This window comes from Orycteropus afer, unplaced genomic scaffold (genome assembly GCF_000298275.1).
Source record: "Orycteropus afer afer isolate SDZICR_OR568_19922 unplaced genomic scaffold, OryAfe1.0 scaffold00090, whole genome shotgun sequence".
Classification (NCBI taxonomy): domain Eukaryota; kingdom Metazoa; phylum Chordata; class Mammalia; order Tubulidentata; family Orycteropodidae; genus Orycteropus; species Orycteropus afer.
This window is the reverse complement of record NW_006921677.1, coordinates 2485995-2508240: the sequence shown is the minus strand read 5'-3', so window position 1 is coordinate 2508240 and position 22246 is coordinate 2485995. Positions and strand designations below refer to the sequence as shown.

At 40.3% G+C, this 22246-nt stretch overlaps 1 protein-coding gene across 1 annotated transcript in view; it reads left to right on the top strand.

Annotated features, from left to right (window-relative positions):
• The window catches only part of CCNY (cyclin Y), a 318292-nt gene that overhangs the window by 235686 nt on the left and 60360 nt on the right, over positions 1 to 22246 (top strand). Inside the window, exon 3 of the mRNA XM_007942415.2 lies at positions 9869 to 9903. Within this exon, the coding sequence (XP_007940606.1) occupies positions 9869 to 9903 (35 nt within the window). The remainder of the gene's footprint in view (positions 1 to 9868; positions 9904 to 22246) is intronic.

Here is a 22246-nt window from a genome sequence, read left to right as displayed (position 1 = left end):
GTAGAAATCTTAAGTTTCCTCATCTTTGGCTTTGGTGGTTGGTACATAAATTTGAGTAATAGTAGTATTAACTGGTCTTCCTTGTAGGCATATGGATATTATGCTATCATCGACAGCGTTGTACTTCAGGATCTTGAAACACTCTTTGTGATGATGAATGCCCCACCATTCCTCTTCAATTTATCATTCCCGGCATAGTAGATCATATGGTTATCTGATTCAGAATGGCCAAAACCAGTCCATTTCAGCTCACTAATCCCTAGGATATCGATCTTTATGTGTTCCATTTCATTTTTGACAATTTCCATTTTCTTAAATTCATAACTTCGTACATTCCATGTTCCAATTATTAATGGATGTTTGCATCTGTTTCTACTCATCTTGAGTTGTGCTGTATCAGCCAGTAAAGGTCCCCAAAGCTTTACTCTATCCATATGGTTAAGGTTGTCTCTACTTTGAGGAGTCAGTTCTTCCCTAGTCAGTTTTGAGTGCCTTCCGACCTAATGGGCTCATCTTCTGGCACTATGTCAGTCAGTGTTTCAGGGCTGTTCATAAAGTGTTCCAGTAATATATCAAACAGTGTTTCACTGCTCTTCATAAGGTTTTCACTGGCTAGTTCTTTGAGAAGTGGATGGCCTCTTCCTTCTTCCTAATCTGTCTTAGCTGTAAGCTCCACTGAAACCTGTCCACTATGAGTAACCCTGCTAGCATTTTGCAATACTGTGCCATAACCTCCAGCTTCACAGCAACATGTACGCCACTTCAGGAAGACAAACTGACAGACAAGTTCATCTCCCTTAGTTGTTCTTAACCCCTCTGCACCTGCTTACCTTGGGCTGTTGTTGTTGTTATGTGCCATTGAATCAGCCCGGACTCATAGCAACCCCTCCTTGGGTTTCCGAGGCAGTATCACTATGGAAGTAGATTGCCCAACCTTAAAATAGAGCAGCCACAAGCAACAAGCAGCCCCTGAGCCCTGGCTCACCTACCTCAGGCTCCAGCCTTAATATAGAGCCACATCCAAGTGAAAAACAGCCTCCAAGCCCTGGACCTGCCTACCTCAGGCCCCAGCCTTAATAAAGAGCCACACCCAAGCAAAAAGCAGCATTCAAGCCTGGAGCCTGCCTACCTTGGGCCCTAGCCTTAATATAGAGCCACACCAAAGCAAAAGGCAGCCTCCAAGCCCTGGACACACCTACCTTGGGCCCTGCCTTAATATAGAGCCACCCCCAAGCAAAAAGCAGCCCCCAGCCTCGGGCCTACCTACCTTAGGCCCTGGCCACCCCCAAGCGAAAAGCAGCCCCCAAGTCCTGGGCCTGCCTACCTCATGCCCCAGCCTTAATATAGAGTCATGCCCAAATGAAAAGTGGCCTCCAAGCCCCAGACAGAAGAACAGATAGCAAGGTGTTTTCTTCCACAGAGCAGTTGGTGGGTTTGAACTACTGATCTATTCGTTAGCAGCTGAGCAATTTAACCATTGCACCAATTAACACACTGGAATGATTTCCTAAAGATAGGTCATGATTAAAAGTACTGTCCTCTGAAATCAAGCACCATAGCTAGAAGCCTAGATACATTACTATCTGGATGATATTGTGCAAGTTACTTAACTTTCCTAAGCTTCTATTTTCTTGTCTGTACGATGAAGGTAGTACCTCCCTTAGAAGGTTGTACCTCCCTTAGAAGGTTGCTAGTACAAAGTAAGCTCCCCATGGATGTAATTCTCTCACTGGAGTATAGGTAACTCTTTTCTCCATCATAATGGTTCTCTTCCCTCACCTGGGACTCTGCCATTTTCTTAGATTTGAAGTCTTTTTGTGTTCTGACTACAGCATCTTATACCAGAATGCCAGGGTCTGACCAGCAGGAGAAAGAGAATGAGAGCAGAAGAGTCAGTATGGTCTCTGGGGTCTGTTGTACCGGCCCATCATTTTCTGACCATTGTTCCTAGATACAGAAAGACAGAGCCTTAACACCCACCCATTCTGCCTTCCCCGTTAAAGAGTTGCTTCTACTCACTTTGGAAAGCAAACAGGAAGTCAGGTCTGAAATGGTATCAGCCAACAGTACATAAAATCAAACACCAAACTCACTGCCATTGAGTCATTTTCAACTAATAGCAACCCCTTTCGGGTTTCCAAGGCTGTAAATCTTCAAAGAAGTAGATTGCCTCATCTTCTTCCCTCAGGGCAGCTGGTAGATTTGAACCACTAGCCTTCTGATTAGCAGCCAAATGCCCTACCCTCTATGCCACCGGAGCTCCTTAACAATACATACAAGCCCTTTATAATAGTATAATAGCACTTTGAAACTCACCTAAAGAGAAAAAAATCAAATGGTTATGTCCCCATCACCATGTGCCAAAATAAATGTTGGCTGGATGAACTAGTCATAGACTAAGTGGAGTGAATATAATCATAAACATTTAGAAAAAAATAAAAATATTTAATCTCAGAATGGGGAATATGTAAATATATAAAAGCCATGGAAGAAATTGCCTAAACAATGAAAACTTCTTGTGTCAAAATGCATGATCAAATTTAAGTCATCAAATGGGAAAAATAATTTCATACAGATAATAGAGGATTAGGACATTTGTCATTTTAAAGAATTGTTATACAACCAGTGAATATACTAACACAGCAACAGAACAATGGGCAGTATTTCGGTTGGTTTATTTATGTGTGTTCATGTAGATTTGTATAACAACAACAACAATGTATAAGTACATTCATCTGCAAAAATATACATAATACATCTGTTAAGTATGCAGAGAGAAAAGATTTTGAAGATACTAAAACCAAAATATTAATAGTGGTTATTCCTGAGTTGTTGGAGTATATATTTTCTTCTTTGTTCTTTTGTATTTTGAAAATACCTATTTTTATTTTTTTCTTTATGCTGCTTTGTATTTTCCAAATTTTCTTTACTAGGCATGAATTTCTTTTATTATCAGAAGAAAATTTAAGAAGAATCCCAATTAATTTAAGTTTCTTTGCTTCTGAAGAAATCCATTGGCCCTTGATATTCTCTAGGGGAGGCAGGACACATGTAAAATTAGTTGGAAGTTTAGACAGGTAACTTTTCTGAATGTCCTTATCTATACTTCCTGTTCTCGCCCCTGGAATTGTCTCCTCTGTATGACTAGTCTGCCCTGTGCGACTTTTAATTTTTTCTTCTCTTTTCATTTTTGTTTCATCTGCTTATTTGGGTATCAGTTTTAATGTGTAGAATGTCCCATTACTCTGTGCCCCACATTTAGAAATAAACATAGGTCCAGAATAAATCAGAATAGACCAGGTCCTTGTGAGAGCCGAGGAAGTTTCTTTGTCGCAAGGAAACTCCCTTCCTGCAGAAGAGGAGATGAGTCTAGTGGGGAAATGATATCACCAGGATGCCTGGTACAGGACTCATGAAGTACAGGGGAGTGGTCCCACCACAGTGCACTTGTGCTGTATTTCTTTGTATCTGGTTAGATTAGTAGCACATCAAGGGCAGGAATCTCAGGTGTGTCTCAGTATTTGCTTCAGTCCCATGCTCATAGCAAGGGCTGAATAGTTGTGTTTTGAATTAAATCAATGATTGAATTGATTAAGTTATTGAAAACTGTTGCTATTGTGTGATAACCTCAAACTTACTGTAAGTAAAATTTATATTGAATGTTTAATTTGATTATTTAGGGCCTACTTGGAATATGCTACCCATAGAGAAAAAATTTTGATAGGGAAAAATAGCCTTTTCTTTTGAATCATTTATGTGGTCTACACTGGCCCAGCCATCCCACCAATCCATTTTACATCTCAAAACAACTTTCCATGATTTTTTTTTTTTTAAATGGTGATCTGGGTGAAAGTTTACAGAGTAAATTCATTTTCCATGCAGCAGTTCACATACACTTTGTCTCATGACATTAACTACAATTTACCACAATGCAACAGCTCCCCTCCCACTTCTTCCACATAGTTACCTCTTCCCTGTGTCCTTCACTCCATGCACTCCTGACCCCTGAGCTATGTCCGTGATTCTTTATATAATCAAATCCTTCTACTTGTATGACTCGCCAATTCTTTATATCCAGAATAATGAATCTTTGAGGTATTTTTTCTTTCTAGAACAGCTTAGCTCTTCTTATGTTTGATCCTAATTGTCATTGCTGTTTTTAAATTGAACTTATTTTATGCTGTTTCCAGTAGGGCATCTAACATAGACCGGCCTTACCCCCTGAGTAGGAGTGGTCTAGAGGAAGGAGTCAGGGAGCCAGGCAAACTGCTGTCTGACCTTTGCCCTTCCAGTCACTCATTGTGTGGACTGCTTCATTTTCAAAAGAAAAGTGTTGGTTAGATGCTATCTTAGGACTTCCTTAGTCCTGATGGTGACTGGTACTTGCCTGTTTGGAGGTCTGTTTTAGAAATGGAGGAGAGGAGACAAAGGCAATTATTTTTAATGTGTGTTGTGAAAGGGGTGAGCTTGCAATTGCATTTAGGTCATTAACAAATTCTTACTAATAATTAGACACTGGGTTTTTCAGAAAGTTGTCTTATGAGTAAGAATCAGCATAAATTTGAGCCCTAGATTATGAGGTGTAATCAAACCCCCACTTTCCTAATTTCTCCATCATCTCTTGCACCACTTGTGGCCCTAGCCTCTGGAGCTAAGGCAGATCTAACAAGTTAAAAAGACACCATCCTTCAGACTGCCAAATAAACAGATAGCAGCTGCAAGTTTGGGGGAGTTCACATGACACCCCAGACTTCTGGCCTACTGGCCATAAATTTGAGGTTTTTCCAGTACCCCTTCAGTATGCCAGCTGCAAACTTGGAGGCCTCCCAGGGTTTACTCACTTTTGCTTGTTGGCCTTCCTGTACTTGTTTGGGTTTGATAATTCACTGGAATTACTTGCAGAACTCAAAAAAAGTGAGTTCTTACTTATGATTATGGATTTATTACAGCAAAAGAATATAAAGCAGGATTATCAAAAGGGAGAGATGTGTGGGTGAAGTCTGGGAGGGTTCCCAACTTGAAGCTGCCATGTCCCAAAGAGGGCGTGCCACCCTTTCTTCACCAACCAGGGAGCACTCTGAGCTTTTGTGTTCAGAGCTTTTACCAGCCAGTCATGATTGGACCCTCACTGCATATGCATGATAGACTAAATAATGCCTCTGGAAGTTAGTTGACATAGGCCTAATAGATGAATCTTTTCTGGTCTAGCTAGCCCCCACTCATTAACACAGATCCTCAGGTTTGGGCTGGAGGTTTCAGATAAAAGCACCTCAGTTACTCCCAGGGTTACTTCGCAGAAACCAAGGGCAAAGGACAAAATTGTGTTCCATTACCATAGAGTTGTATTTCTAAAACTAAAGAAATTTTACTTCTGTGACATTGTGGCAAGGGAGTGTCCTATAATCACCTAACTGAAGTTTTGTTTTTCCCTCAAATTGCAAACAGAATTCTGTATTCCTTCTTCCCTTTTGATCTGGAGAAGACTTTTTGTCAGGGGTAGTGTTTTTGATGATTTTAGAGGACTTATTTTTAAAGCCTTTAGTATATTTTTTTGTTTAATTCATTATGATGATTATTGTTACAGTCAATTAAAACTCCTCTTAACAGACTAACAGACTAGCTCAGAGGAGATAGCTATTATTCTTCTCCCAGGAAAGAGGAGATTCATGACCCACATCAGTTTATTGCCTGTTTCCCACACAAAGCAAAATATGACTATATGAACGCACTCACTTATATTGGAACTCTGAAAACTCCAGAGATTTTTACTGATATGTTATTATTAACCAAAAATATTGAGGTTTTACCAAAATGAATGGAAACAGTCAGACCTAGCGACTGGTACACCATCTGATCTGCAACCTATACAACTATGAGACCAGAAGAACTAGATGGTGCCCGGCTACCACTGTCATCCACTTGGAAGGGATGTACGAGATCCTGCATAGAGAGGGAGAACAATGTGGAACAAAACTCAAAATCATTTGGAGCCAAAAAAAAAAAAAGAAGGTGGGGACCAGGTTTGCTGGTCCAGTAGAGCCTGGTGGAACCACTGAGACTATGGCCCCTAGCTGCCCTTCAGGTCTGGAATTGAACCCACAACTGTGGTTTCCAGCCAAACAAAGTACAGGCATGTGAGTTAAACATTTACCTCAAGTAGACACACACCCTGGAGAGAACAGTCATGGGAGAAGGAAGGGCTGCTTATGCACAGGGAGACAGCTCAGGGCGCAGGAGAGTATGGAGGGATGGACACTGGAAAGAGGTAACTATGGGGAGGAAGTGGGAGGGGAGCTGTTGCATTGTAAATTTTGGTCAATGACATGAGACAAAAGTATATGTGAACTGCTGTATGAAATGTGAATTTACTCTGTAAATCTTCACCCAAATCAAAATAAAATTTAAAAAATAAATAAATAAAAACCAAAAATATTGAGGTTTTAAAAATGATTAAAGCCAACTATTAGAAGTGAGCTGGCATGCTTTTAACATCCCATAAAGCACAACAGCTAATGCACTTTGAATTTCAGAACTGATCTATGGCCTCAGTGGTTTCAAATTTATTTTAAAGACAGATTTAGATTTGGATAATTTTGTCAGTCCTTTTTGGTGATACCAGTGTGAGAGATTCCATTTATTTTATTGTCCCAATGGTAGTGTCTTAGACCTGGACCAGCTAGCTTAGGAGGAAAGGAGAAATTAATTTTAAGAGTACCAGGCACCTCAGGGAAGGAACCCTGGTAGTGGAGTGGTTAAACCATTTAACAGCTAACTGGAAGATTGATGTTCACACCCACCAGCCTCTCCACAGGAGAAAGGTGAGGCATTCTACTTCCATAAAGACTTATGGCCTTGGAAACCCTATGGAGCAGTTAGTTTTACCCTGTCCTAAAGGGTTGCTATGAGTTGGAAGTGAATTGATGGCAGTGGATTTGGTACCTTGGAAACCTTATGAGTAATGGGAATTAGATGCTAAAAGCCATTAGGAACTAAGGCAGCACACCTCCTCCATCTTAACTGCCCCTCAGTTCATGGTAGGTTGTCAGAGGGTCCCAAAATAGGTTTAGTAATTCCTTAGGGGGACCACAGGAGTTAACATATAGTTGTAAATGTCACTGTGGTTTATTAGGGTGAATGGATACCAGGCAGAATCAATATACAGAAAAGACTCATGGGGTGCAGTCCAGGGAAAATTAGGTACAAACTTCCAATGATCCCATCCTCGTGGACTCAAGCTGGACATGCTTATCCCTCAGCAATATGTTCCGACAACACATGTGAAATGTTGCCAGCCAAGGAAGCTCCTTAGAGGTTTTTACTTGGGGCTGATCTTGTAACCAGCCTCTGCCTGGTATATACCAAGATTCCAGATGCCCAGAAGGGAAGCAGGTGTTCAGCGTAACCACATTGTTTGTATAGTTTAGGCACAGTGAGCCCTTCTTATCAGGAAGTGGTCGGACCCTAGTGAAATCTAAATTCCTAGATGCCAGCCAAGGGCCAACTTTGCAAGCGGGCCTTTTGAAGGCCTTTTAACTCTTTTCTGCACAGAAAGAGGTGCCCTCACCCCCACCCCACACCTGAGTTTACATGCCTTCTGTAAACTGTTGTTGTGTGTTACCATGTCAATTTCAACTCACAGCAACCCATGTGACAGAGTCGAACTGCCCTATAGGGTTATCTAGGCTGCAATATTTGTGGAAGCAGATCTCTAGGAGTCGCTGGGTGGGTTTGAACCACTCATCTTTCAGTCAGCAGCCAAGCACTTAACTGTTGTACCACTAGAGCTCCATTGTGTAAATCGTACCTTCTATTAAGGCACCACCAATGATGACCCAGTATCTTGAGTAAATTCCAACTCCACATTTTTAGGAGAAAGAATTAGCCTGGCTAGGGTTGGACATCTGTCCTGATCCCAGGCAGTTACGCTCAGGGAAATGGATCACACACCTGTTGCTGGGGCACTGTGGAAAAAGCTAAGCATCATCTAAGGACTTTGCTGGAAACCCTGTTAAATCTAAGGCTCATGTAGAAAGTGTTCGTGTTCTAGATCACATCAACCAATGGGAAATCACCATAGAAATATCATTATACCCCATGTGATAGAGCAACCCTGGTCAGATACACAGTGACATAGTATTGAATTGATTTAAAGAAAACTCAGAGACACGCCCACACACATACAGATACACAGACATGGACACACACACACATTGACATGCATGTGTACATATACACACATGCATGTGTGCACATACATGCGCACACACTCACACACATGCACGTGCATACACAGAGAAAGTATATATGCCAGAGAGTTAAAACCACAAGCTTCCTACTAGAAACTTCATTTTTCCTTTGTTATGGTTCACGTATCAGTGCTTATTTGGAGTTAGGTCAGAAGTAGTATCAGCTTCCAGAGCATATGTAGTGGACGATTGGTGAGTGTTGTCTCCTAGTTTTGAGGAATAGAGAATGATGCTTTGGCAGGGGGCTCAGGACCATGTGGGAGCACCACTTCCTTGTTCCCTGGGGGGAGCGGATTCTGTGTACAGACAAGCCCACCTGATAGCTTGTTGGAGGTATCTTCTTTCCATTTTCTCTCTCCATTTTTCTCTAACTTCTTCAGCTGTACCCTAAAACTAATTTTTACTTTTGTATCTTGAATATCTTTGAGACGGGAAGAAGGTAAACATTCCTTCCACAGATGATACTACATCTAAGAAAAAGAAAATAGTTTCTTTTTGAATCTAAGAACAGCATGTAAACGGCAGAGAAATCCTAGCCCTTGGATCAGGTCAGCAGGGAGGCTGTTGGAAAGGACAGTGATTCTGCATGTGGGGTATGGACCATAGGAAAAAACCAAAACCCTCCTCATTTTTTAAGCTGGATCTGTAAACCATCATTGTAGGAGACTCTTAAGTGTCATTATTGATTCCCCAATCTAGGGTGTCATCTCCTTGAAGGAAACTCATTCTTTAAATCATCTACAGTGACTTGCTGTATACACGTGTTGACTGATGAGCATAAAAAGCATTTTTTGGGGTAAAAAAAAAAAAAAAAAAAGCCATGCAGTATTCAATAATAGTAGACTGTTAAGAAGCTCTTCTCTGTTCTCTGTCACCCTTCCACATCTCTGGGGCTGAGAGTCCCTGATTTGAGGACCCCTGAGGTCTGCAGACACTGAAAGCTGAGCCACTTAGTACAGGTCTGTGTACAGAAAGCAAAGTGAGAAATTAATTTTGAGAGGTCAGTGCAGTGTTTATTAGTACATGTTGTATTACCCTCACCGAGGGCAAGATGGTACAAGATACTTGAGGAGGGCTTTTAAGACAAAAGCTTGATCTTAACCACTAGCACCCACCATGGGTATTCAGTTGGTTTCCATGATTATTAATGCTTCTACCTACATCATATGTCTTGTGTCTTGATGCTATTATGGATATATATATATATATTTTTTTTAATTTCTTTCATATAGTAGGACCTTTTATTGGTCTGGTTGGGTTAGAATTAAACAGCCCTATTAATTGTTAATCATCTTAAACTAATATGTGTGTACAAATTTTATGAGATTTACTAATATTTTATATAGTTTGTACAAATCTGTTACCCTTCAATTAATGTTAGCTGCTGTCATTTTTTGTTAGGTGCTTGCTTTGTGTAAATGGGTGCATATTTTCCCATATTAGCCAAAGTCAGATCTGCATCTGTGCAGGCCATGTGTTTGTATATTTGGTAATTGAGCAAATGGGAACCTTTGGTTGGTAGAAGGAGGGGCCCATCACACACAGAGGCCCAGTGCTGGACAACCTGAGAGCAGTTGACATGCAGGCATGTAACATTTCTGTTGCATCTTTTGTTTTCACAGTGAGAGAAAAACGCAAGAGTCTCTTCATTAACCATGTAAGTGAAGCTGTCTCCCTGTGTTCTTCATAATGACTAGACTGTACCCTATAAAGAGCTTGAATGTGTCTATGATGGGTAAAAATGGTTCGTGTGTTTGTCGACACTTAGAAGAAAGTAAAGAATGTTGCAATGTCCTTATTCTCTGTTTCCTTTGTAATTGAACAAATATGGCTCAGTATCTACTGTCTGAAATGTTTTCTCAGAAGCCCCCAGCCTTGTTCATGGGAGGATGTATGTGAACAGTGCCATAGGAAATACCACACTGGGTCAAAGGAAAGTCCCATCTTTAACTTCTAATCCTTCCTCTACCCCACCCCCAAATTATCCTTTTTCTCTTTGTAGCACAGTACCATTCATATAAACGTAATTATTTATCACATTCACTTTCCTCTCCCAAATTGTTGTTTGTAGGTCAGTAGTTTGCACGCTCTTTTGGTACTCAGAGAAGGGGAAACTTTACAAAGGATTTGGCTTGTCTAGTCTCCTGCCAGGTCCCTGGGTGGCACAATTAAATGCTTGACTACTAACTGAAAGGCTGGTAGTTTGAACCCACCCAGAGGCACCTCATAAGAAAGCCTGGTGATCAGCTTCTGAAAGGTCACAGTATGGAAACCCTGTGGAGCACAGTTCTGCTCTGAAACACTTGGGGTTGCCAAGGGTTGGAATCAACTTTGTGGCAACTAGAACTAGAAGTCTCCTGGACATTCTGAACAGTATCTCCTTGCCCTCTGTCTCTAGGAATAAGATGCCCCACTGAGATACTTTATCCTTCTTCTTTGAGTGGCAGGTACAGCTAGTTGGCTCCAGCTGCCCCGCCCCCACCTTCTCCCCCCCCCACCCCCCCGCCCCATGCACCCTTCTGGAGGGTAGAGCCACCAGGCAAGTTATAGCCACATGTTCCTCTTCCTCTAAATATGCATCACTTTCTTTAGGGAAGAAAACTATCTTCCGTGAGCCGTAGGATGATAAAGTAGGTAAATTATCAAAATAAGTGTGGTATAAGCTCTCATTGAAAACAAGAATGATATAGTTGAACTTTCAAGAGTCGTTCTAGAAAACTGCTTGCATTTAAGTATTTGCAAATATTGAAGTGCTTGGTTATCAGAGAGACTTAAAGCCATAAAATTAAATTCTCTACCCTCTGACAAAATGCCATTTAAAAAAAAATTCCTAACCTGGGTCCATGTACTCATGGGGATGCACACACAGTCCTTAGGAGGATGGTGATCCCTTTGTAGGCAGCACCAGGTGTATGTGCACCTGTACAGTTTTCTGGGTGTCGGAGGGTGTGTAGTTTTTATCAGATTCTTAATAATCTGTGACTTCTTACCTGGCCTCCTCAGATTTAAAGGCATTGATGTAAATCCTCTGTAAAATTAAAATGTGTGTTGTGAGGAAAATATGATTGGAATTACCATGCCTATTTTATTTTTTGAAAGCAGAATATAGCTGGACAGAGAAATTGGAGTGATTGGAATTAATTATCTAAATTCTAGCTTCCGTTTCTTTGTCCTGCTGGGTACACTTAAACACTTTACCACTCATTAGCACGTCTGCCAAGGAGATTGCAAGGAAAAGAAGAGCTGAAACTCCAGCCAGCCTATTTTCACCCTTCATTTCAGTTCTTTCAAAGAATTGATTGAAGGAAGAGGATGGGATTTTGATTGGCTATGCCACCCCTATTCTGATCATGGATGACAAGACAGATGGGTACTCTCATAACTCTCACCGGCACATATATTTCTATTTGCAGTTAACATCCTGATCAGCCTCAAACCTCGTATCATGGGCAGACTGGATTGGGACAGTTCTGCCACTTGTCACACATTGAATAAATACTATACCAAGGGTGCAGATTAGGATGGTGGAATATGTGTTCTCAGTCACATGGTATCCTACGACCCAGCCCAGCCCTCAAACCTCTGTAAAAGTTCTCATCTCCTGTACAGCCTCTCATCTCCTGCCCAACATAAAATCACACAGTTTTTGGGATCTGCTCAAATGTAGTTCCTATAAGAGAAATCTCTTGTTAAGTGTCTTATGTAATGAATGACCCAGTAACAGCATGACACCCCAATCTGTGAACAGATCTTGCTACATATGAGCTCATCAGTTCTGCCCACGTGGGGAAAAGCATACAAAGAGCCATTCCAGACCAATGGAAATATCATAATTTGACTGAAATTACCTGTGGATGCAGTTAGGCTAATAGAGCAACTGTGCTTTTCAGGTTTTGAGACTTGGGCATAATGAATTAGAGCAGTAGGGAATGGAAATGTATTAATAATCATCTATTGAGCACTCTACTGTATATGTGCTCTTTTCTAATTGGTCTAATATACTTACTTATTTAGTTAGCACAATAACCTTGCTAGGCAAGCAATTTTTATTATTCCCAGATGAGGAAAACTGAGGCACAAAGAACTTAACCATGTAATTGCTGGAGCCAGGATTGGAACCTAGGTGGTCTGGGTTCAGAACCTTCCCTCTTAGCTCTCACCTTATACTACTTCTAAAGGAGCCCTGGTGACTCAGTGGTTAAGAGCTTGGTTGCTAACTGAAAGGTCAGTGGTTCAAACCTAGCAGCCCACTCTGTGGGAGAAAGATGTGGCAGTCTGCTTCTGTAAAGATTATAGTCTTGGAAATCCTATGGGGTATTTCTTCTTCATAGAGTTGCTATGAGTTGGAATTGACTCTTTGTCAGTGGATTTGGTTTTTAAATTGACTTTTAAATACTGCTTCTCAGATAGTAAAATCTGCTCCTACTTGAGCAGGGGTTGTTTAGCTTGCTTCTCTGAAGTTAGCACTAATGTTTGTAATTCATTGTTTATAGCACAGTCTGTAGGGCTCATTTCTGAATATGGGGCTCAACTAAAATTTGTAATTTAATTTTTTAACTCTGAAATGACAGCTGTTCTTTGCTTTTGTAAAAACCATTTCATTTTTCCATTTGCTTTATTGAAAGGGATATTGTTTTTTTAATTTCTCTGCCAACTTTCTGAAGAATCTATTTAATAGATGTTGCTGAGGTAATCTACAAGAAGCTATTATTTAAGAAAAATGAAAGCAGTGGATGAAGATAAGTCATTTAAGTGAGTTGGAGGTGTTTCAACTCTAACTCAGGGAGATAATCTCCTGCAGATGGAGAAAAATAAGGTTTTTCCGACTTTGAGCAAACAACATACATTATTAGCAAGTGAAGAAGAGACTTTGACCAGGAACATTTTGGAGGGAAAAGGCCAGCAGAGAAGGGAACCCCAGGCTGAAAAAAGAGATGGGTCCTTAACTGGCTTAGAATAACCAAAAGAGATTTACAGGATTATGTAAAAGAAGGTTGCTTATAAAAGAATGCTTACAGGTTTTACAGCTTGAAACCATGTGAGGATAAACTACTTAGAGAGTTTTGACAGCAAGTGAGTTATAAAGATTAATATTCTAATCAGCATCTATGTTTAGATGGTGTTAAAATGAACAATTACAAGAAAATTTAATACATATTGAAAAAGATGCACTTAGATAATTTTGAAAGCCTTCATTTAGTTTCTGCTCTAAGGTTTGCTAAAGTTTTGGCTATGCTTTTTTGCAAGTTTAACTATTTTAATGCATCATTTAATTAAAATGTGAAAATCTATGATTGTAGGTGGCTGGAATCTAGAATCACTTTTCTGAAACGTAGAGAAAACTCTTTCCTTTTTCCTTAAACTAAGGTTGGCGGTTCACCCCCACCCCACCACTCTACGGGAGAAAGATCTGGCAATCTGTGTCCATAAAGATTACAGCCTAGAAAACCCCGTGGTGCAGTTCTACTCTGTCATGTGGGGTTGCTGTGAGTCAAAAAATCAACTCAATGGCACCTAACAATAACAACAATTTGTGTATGACATCCTCCTACCAACCACCTGGTGACAGCATACCTAAAACGAATTGATCATTCTAAGAGGTTACAAAAAGATACTAAAATACAATAAATCAGGAGTTGATTGGCCAACGTCCCTAATGTCTCATTTGCCATAGATGTACTTTGAAATGAGAAAGCCTTACTGGACATGTGGTGTGGTGTCATCCTCATGCAAAACAATCCGAAGTATTTCTTTCAACATTGAGACAAGTGATAGCTCTAGAACTTTTGTGAGAAAGTAAAGCATCTAGAGAGTGAGTTGCTGTTTATCAATTAAGCATGAGTCACATTGTTAGCTGAACTTGGAGTCAAAAGAACTTTGCTCAACTCCTAGTTCTGCTAGCTGCTGATTGGATGACCTTGGAAGAGTCTCAAATTCTCAGTTCTCTTATCTCATAGGAAGAGGATCATAATTCCTGGTGTGCTTATCACAAATGAGTTAATGTAAGTGAAGATGATTTGTGACTGTATAAAACCCATTGCTATTGAGTTGATGCCAACTACAGCGACTTTACAGGACAAATCAGAACTGCCCCTTAGAGTTTCTAAGGCTGTAATCTTAACAGAAGGAGCTCTGGTAGTGTAGTGCCTAAGGCACTTGACTTCTAACCAGAAGGCTGGCGGTTCAAACCCACCAGCCACTTCTCAGAAGGAAGGTTGGGCAATCTACTTCTGTAGTGATACTGCCTTGGAAACCCAAGGAGGGGTCGCTATGAGTTGGGGCCGACTCGATGGCACATAGCAACAACAACAACAATCTTTACAGATACAGCTTGCCACATCTTCCTCTTACGGAACAGCTTGTAGGTTCAAACCACCAAGCTTTTGGTTAGCAACTGAGCATTTAACCACTGCACCACTAGGGCTCCTTTGTAGCTATACATAGCACTAGATAAATAAGTTGATGTTATCATTGTTTATTGGAGTTTTAGGAGCTCTGGTGGCATAGTACCTAAGGCATTTGACTGCTAACCAGGAGGCTGGCAGTTCAAACCCACCAGCCACTCCTCGGAAGGAAGATTGGGCAATCTACTCCCGTAGCGATACCGCCTTGGAAACCCAAGAAGGGGTCACTGAGTTGCATCCGACTCAATGGCAGTGAGTTTAGTTTAAGATACTGGAGTTTTAGGTGAATTCCATTTAATTTTCCAAGTTCAGTGATCAAAACTTATGTTTTTCTTTCTTGTGTTTTGAGTATGGATGGATATAGTTTTTTTCTATAATTATATTTCATATTTACTAAGCTCAGGATTCCTTAGGAGGAGAATATTCTGTTCACCTCTGTTTAGAAATGCTCCCCTAGAGCATTTATGTTCCTCTAAAAAATTCAATTCTGAATTAATTTCAGCCTTGTACATTTGAATGAAACGGGTATAGCATTCCTTGTGAAATGGTCTTCTCTGATTATAGTCTTCCCCTTTAGGCCACAGAAGGCAAAGAATGAGGTGAGCTATATCCAGGAACTGAATTTTTTAAAATTTTAATTCTAAACCTTGCTTTTTTCCCTCTGGGAGATTTACACTAAATAGAAAACAAACTTATTGGGCAACTACTGTGTTAGCATTAATAGACTATACTTGTATATGCTTAATAGAGTATACTTCATACCCAATGATATATAAGAAGCAGGGCTCATTTCAGTAATACGAAAATACAGTCTTAAATTAAGATATAAAAGCATCCAGCTTTTATTTTGAAGTGAGTTCAAACTTAGAGAAAGTGCAACAATACTACAGAGTACAGAATTTTTACACCTCACTGAAGGAACATTATATACTCTGCTTCTCAGACTGCTTGTTCTGCTTTGACACAAAGGATATTGAGATATTATTTCTCTCAAAACATTTTTTAACAGAAAGTCTAGAAATGATAATGCCATGCACACAAAAATGTTGATACAGATGAGAAGTTTGTATAGGATGTCAGTTCCTTGGTGATGCCTTGAGAAGACTTTCTTTCTTTTTTTTTTTATCCTATTTTCTCCCTCACCAAGCCTTTCCTCCTTCCATGCTTTTTGTCATTTAGAAGAATGAAGTGGTGTTTGTGAAGCATAATAGTCTACACAAATACAAGATAGCTGACAGGTGGAATTGCTTCCCTAGTGCTTTTGTAGAAGGTCATTTGAAAGTTGTATTGCCCTTGTTAAGACACACAATTGTAAGAGTCACTGAACTGATGTTATAAGTTATCCTAGAAAACTCATGGTGTGTGCTCAGTGTGAGTTGCTGTGTTTGAAGCCCTAATCTTTTGTGTTTGGTGTTAAGATTGTATCCCTGAATAAGCCCTCAAAAATTCTTGACCATGGGTTCCTGGCTGTGACATTGCTCAGACTCTCCTGGGTATGGGGAAGGAACTGTGCTTCCTTTCCATTAGTCTGTGATTTCTTGGTTGCTGTGTTTTCATTTTCCAAGGGGAGAGGGTGATAGGGGTGTTCCTTCTACTGCTAGACAGACTTTCTGGCCATTTGTGATGCTCTGCCCCAATCAGTATGCCATTTTATTTTTTCCCCCTACTTCATTGATGTTGTAACCTCCTCAGTTTTCAACTTTGTCATTTTGGTCAGGAATCTCTGGAGTAAAGAGTGGGGGGTAGGGGGGAGGAGAGAGAGAAAATCATTTCGGAGTAAGTTGCCTACACCATGCCCTTTGCTCCCTAATACCCCATTGTGTTTTTCCCAAGAACAAGGATACTCATTTATGTAATCATACCATTGTTAACAAAATCAAGAATTTAACATTTATACAATTATTTTTAATTAACTGCACATATTCTAGTTTTGTTAAGTGGCCTAATAATAGCATTGGTAGCATTTTTTTCTTTGGTATTGGATTCAGTCCAGAATCATGTACTGCATTTAGTTGTCATGTCACTTCAGTCTCCTTTAATCTGGAGAATCCTCGGCCTTTCTTTGTCTCTCATGATATCGATACTTCTGAACAATGAAGGGCTGGTTTTTTGTTTTCTTCTGTTTTAACAGAATGTTTCCCATTCTCCTGAAGGATTCAGGAGAATATTGGCAGTCAGAATACTACCAAAAATACTCCCTTGCTCTTCCAAGGATATGCAATCTGGAGACACACTGTATCCATAAGACTTTCATTGGTGATGTTAATTTTGACCACCAAGCAAGGTGCTGTCTGATTCTCCACTCTTGCTCCTTACCACCTTCAACTTTTGATTTCACATCCGTTGATAATTCTTGCCTGAGCCAATCTTTATTATTTTGGTTGTAAAATGGTATTTTCTAGCCCCATCACTCCCTCGACATTAATCAGTGGCATTCTGCTGTATGGAAGAGCCTTCTCTTCCTGTCTGTCTATTCATCTTCCTTCCCTCCCTCCCTCCCTCCTTTTCTCCCTGCCTTCCTTCCACTGACCCACCCGTCCACCCACCCTTCCATCCATCCATCCCTTTTCAGTACGAACTCATAGATTTCTGGTCTTTCACGGATTTATAGTTCATTCCTGTCCTTTATTATTCTGATGTTTACATTATCCTAGATTTGGTTGCTGTCAGCCTTTCCAGGCTGGCTGTGTGTTCTTGTGATATGTCTTCACCTCTCCTGCCTCCATTCGTAATCAACCATTTCTCTAAGGAGCCTTAATTCCTTTCAGTGGCAAAAAGTTTGAAAAACCAAGATTTGAGCACTATGTGTACTCATTGCTACTGGGGTGTCATCCAGCAGAAATAGCTAGTAAATACATGTATCAGAATCATGAGTTCATGCTGATGTCTCTGATTTCCAATTCCAGTCCTTCCCAGAGTTTTTTCTTGTTTTCTATGAAAAACTTGTAAAAACAGCTTTATTGGATATAATTTACATACCATAAAATTCATCCCTCTAAAGTATACAACTCAGTGGCTTTTAGTATATTCAGAGTTGTATAATTTTAGAACATGTTTCTCACTCCAAAAAGAAATCCCACACTCTTTAGCAGTCACTCCCCGTTCTGCCCCTCTCCTCAAAGCCCCTGGCAACCACTAATCTCCTTTCTGGCTATAGATTTGTCTATTCTGAGTAATTCATATAAGTGTGACCACATAGTTTGTGGTCATTCATGACTAGCTTCATTCACTTAGTATAATGGTTTTCAAGATTCCTCCATTTTGCAGCATGTGTCAGTACTTCATTCTTTTTATTGCTTAATAATATTCCATTGTATGGATATTCCATATTTTGTTTATCCATCTATCAGTTAAAGGACATTTGGGTCATTTTTACCTTTTGGCTATTAATAATGCATTGCTATGAACATTCATATACAAGTTTTTACGTTGATAACTGTATTCTCTGGGAGTGGAATTGCTGGATCATATGGTAACTCTATATTTAACTGAGGAATTGGCAGTTTTCCAAAATGACTGGTCTTTCCCTTTTTTTTTTTTTTTTTCTTGTAAATTTTATTTTGTTGTTCCTGAGACTATAAGCAGCAAAACACAACAATTCAATGGTTTCTGCATGTACAGTTTAGTGATATTGATTACATTCTTTGAGTTGTGCAGCCATTCTCATCCTCCTTTTCTGAGTTGTTGCTTCCTCATTAACAAACTTTCTGCCCCAAAAGGTTCCTAATATTTCAAGTGCTGCTGTCAATTTGATCCCATATAGATAATTCTTAGAAGAACTTAATGCTCAAAGCAGACCTTTTTTACTAGCTAAGCTAAACTATTTTTAGTTTTAAGAAGATGTCAGGATATTTTTGGTTTAAGGTTTAAAGATTATCTAGGGCAAACATCTACCTTACTTCACTCTCTTAGTTCTCTAGTGCTGCTCTAACAGAAAATACTAGAAGTGGTGGCTTTAACAAACAGGAATTCATTCTTTTACAGTTTAGGAAGCTAGAAGTCCAAATTCAGAGTGCCAGCTCTCGGGGTTCAGTGAGGGCCCCTTGACTTTGGGCTTTAGCTCTGCCTCATGTTCCAAGCTCACTGGAGCTGGAGGCTTCTCTTAACTCATGTAGCTTCTGGCTACTGAAGCTGACAAAGTCATGGTTGGCAGGTAAAATGACACAGTCCCAACATCAGCAGGCAACACGGCAGGCCACTAGTTCAAGTCCAAGAAAAACCTCAAGATTGGCAGTCAACACAACAGGCCACTGGTTCAAGTCCAGGAACTGGAGATTAAGACTTGGCTATATATAGGATCCAAAATGTTCCAACAAGCTAGAGACCTTTCCCAAAGCTCTTCCATATATACCGAAGCAGGCTATATACCAAAGGGAATTCCCTTTCCACTGATTAACTTCTTACAGCAGATTCCACCGTGGAAGTGATTACAATCTCATCATGAGGAATAACTACATCCAGCTGCCACACCACTCAAAACCACAGCCCAGCCAAGTTGACACACAACCTTATCTACCACACTCCACCCTCAGCATTTTGGAATCAACTCATCTCCCACCCCACAATATCCCCAAAACCATAGCCTAGACTGTATATGACCATTGCATTCAAGAAGTGAAATAACAGAAGGAAGGTGATCTTTTGGAAAATGAGCCTCTCTTTCTTGTATAGCTGCAGAAGGAACTCAGGCAGCAATAATTCCTATGTGAGTTGCTACCCAAGAAGCCTCCTGAGGGACTGGCCCATGGTATCCCTGCCCTGCAGGTTCAGAGCCCAGTCAGGAACACCCTTTCTCTCATATGGGGTTAGTCCTAAGGAGTGCTTCTGGATTTTGCCTCCCAACCAGAGCTGTAATAAGAAAGAAATGATTCTCACTGTGGAGTAAACACATGGAGCCATGAGGAAGCCGAGATCTGGCCCAGTGTTGAAGTAAATTGTGAGCTTTCTTATGTTTGCAGTGAAAGCATACACTCACAGGAGGGCAGAATTTTCCCTCAATTTCATTTTCCTAGTTTTGTTCTTGAGCTCCAATGTTGGTTTATTTTTCTGCTTTCATGTAGTAATGTTTTTACCCACTTTTGTTCTTAGTTCATGGTGGTTTGCTTTTTCTATCTTTCAGTCTTTCCTTGCTGTAAAAAAATTGATCCAGACAATGGCTGTTCAGTCTTCTTTCTCTTTCCACAAAAATATTAGTTTGTTAACACCTTGAGATCAAAGAGGACAGTGTTTTGTCTGTTTTCTTTTTAATCTCCATGTCTCCTGTGGCTCTCTGGGTTGCTGAGAGGAGGAGGATGGAGCTCTCTTCTTGTCTCCCCCGGCACATCTTGGTGTTGCATGTATGTTCTTCCCTCCATGAGGTTTGCATGGTCTCTGGAAGCCCACAGCCTGGCTTTGAGTCTAGCCTACCACTCATTAGTGTTGTGAGATACTTAATCTGTTTCCATGTTTGTACAATGAGGCAAATACCAACTCACCTCCGTGGTGTTGCTGATATTGCTTGCCCAGGGCAGTGTCTGGCATGTAATAAATGTTCAGGGGAAGGGGGGTGTGTGTGGGGGGGTTGGAGCTGGAACTCAGTCTCTCTTCTCAAATCTCCCTGTGCTCTGTTCATGCATGTTCAGCACATATCAGGCCTTCAGAGAATTTTTGATCAAGGAATGTGGTACAGATTTCATTTTCCTGTGTTCCAAGGAAGCTGAACAGAGTTGTACCTTCTCTAACAAAGTCATAGTTTACTTCTTGAGAGTTACAATGCTTTTTAAAAAATTAATGGAACTTCCATTTTTTGGCAGTTTCCCTTATTTCATTTTTTAAACAAGCTTTTACCACTTCTTTTCCTCTGATAATATTACCTCATTTGTTTAATGCTTTATTTTTATTTGATCCTAACCAGACCTAAGCAACAGTAGGATAACAGTTATTGCCTAATCATTGAAAATAGGAAATGAATACACAAATACCTAAGTGACTTAATAGCATTTGAGCAGATGTCTGTGCCAAGCATTTTACAAGTATTATCATATATAGTCTTTATAGCACCATAGTGAGGTGATGTGTGCTATCCCTGTTTTATAGATGAAAACGTTGGAGTTGGGGCAGGTGAAGCATAACCAAACCAAACCACTTTTTTTTTTTTTAAGTGTAGGGTGACTATAATTTATAGCTCCAACCAGGACATTTTTGAGCCTATTAATGGTTACTCCAAAACAACCTGGGTAAACCAGGACAGATTGCCCCCAGCAAGCTGGCATGTATGTGTGTCCTAGTTAAGTAACTTGCCTAAGCTTGCATAACCAATAAATGGCAGGGCTGTCTCCAAGCTTTCTGACTCTTGTCCCTACTCTTCCCTAGCCTGTGGTGGAGGTCTCTTCCACATTTAGCTGGTTCACAGCAGGGCCATGAGAGAAGCAGGGCTAGGATACACATTTCTGATTTCCTGTAGGCGCCATCACTGTGTATTCCCATGGTCAAAAAGGAGCTAAGTGCTCACACTTTGGTGTCATTCTGAATAGGACAATCATGTAGTCCTTTGGGCACCTGTGCTCCTCAGATTGCGTTCTCACATAAATGAGCATTCATACTCTGGGCACTTTAAAGACTCAATACAATGGAAAGGCCATATAAGAAGACACAGAGTCAGCAAGGAAAGAAACCTCATTTTTTAGTGTCAGCATCTCTTACATATACAACTTCATTCCCACAGTATCACTGTGAGCCAGGGAGTAATTCTATTTTTTCCAGTTAAGTTAAATCTGTGAAAGGTGAACTGTCTTGCCCAAGCTAATCTTCTTCCTTTGGGCATTCTGAGACTTAATGAATACTGGGTGGCTTTTAAGCCCAGTTTTCCTCCTGAATCAGATCATAATGTAGGGTAGGTCAGGTAACCTCTCTGTGCCTCATTTCCTGATCTATATGAAGACCTGGTTGCATTAGACAATCTCCAGTGTTGTTTTCAACTCTAAAATTCTGAGTCTTATGGCAATATATAAACATGATTATTGTTTTTGTCAAAAATAAATACTGTTTTTTTGTTTGTTAATCTTTTTTTTAATTAAAAATCATTGTGAAATATTCAAAGAGTTATTAAATCATTATGCACCAGATGCTTTAAAGTATTATCTCATTTAGTATTCACAGCTTTTTGACAAAGGTGTTCAGAGACCCTGTTTTTATAGATGAGGAAATTGAGGCTGTGTCCTGAGATAATTAATAAATAGGGAAGAACTGGTTGGGGTGGGCCAGCCTTTGGATATGCTCTAGGACTCAGGAGAACCACTAGGGCCAGCAGTGTAGATTTGGACTCACCTGCATATTGGTGACCTCTGCAGCCATAGGAAAGCATGAGATATTTTAAAAAAGAAAAAGGAGCCTCAGAAAGAAGGAATCCAAGGAATAGCTTAGTGTCAGAGCTAGTGGAGGATAGAAACAGAGAATATCCAGAGGGCCCACCCAAAAACCCACTGCCATTGAGTCAATTCCAACTAATTTAGTGACTCCTATTGGGTAGGAGCTCTGGTAGCATAGTGCCTAAGGCACTTGACTGCTAACCAGAAGGCTGGCAGTTCAAACCCACCAGCCACTCCTCAGAAGGAAGAT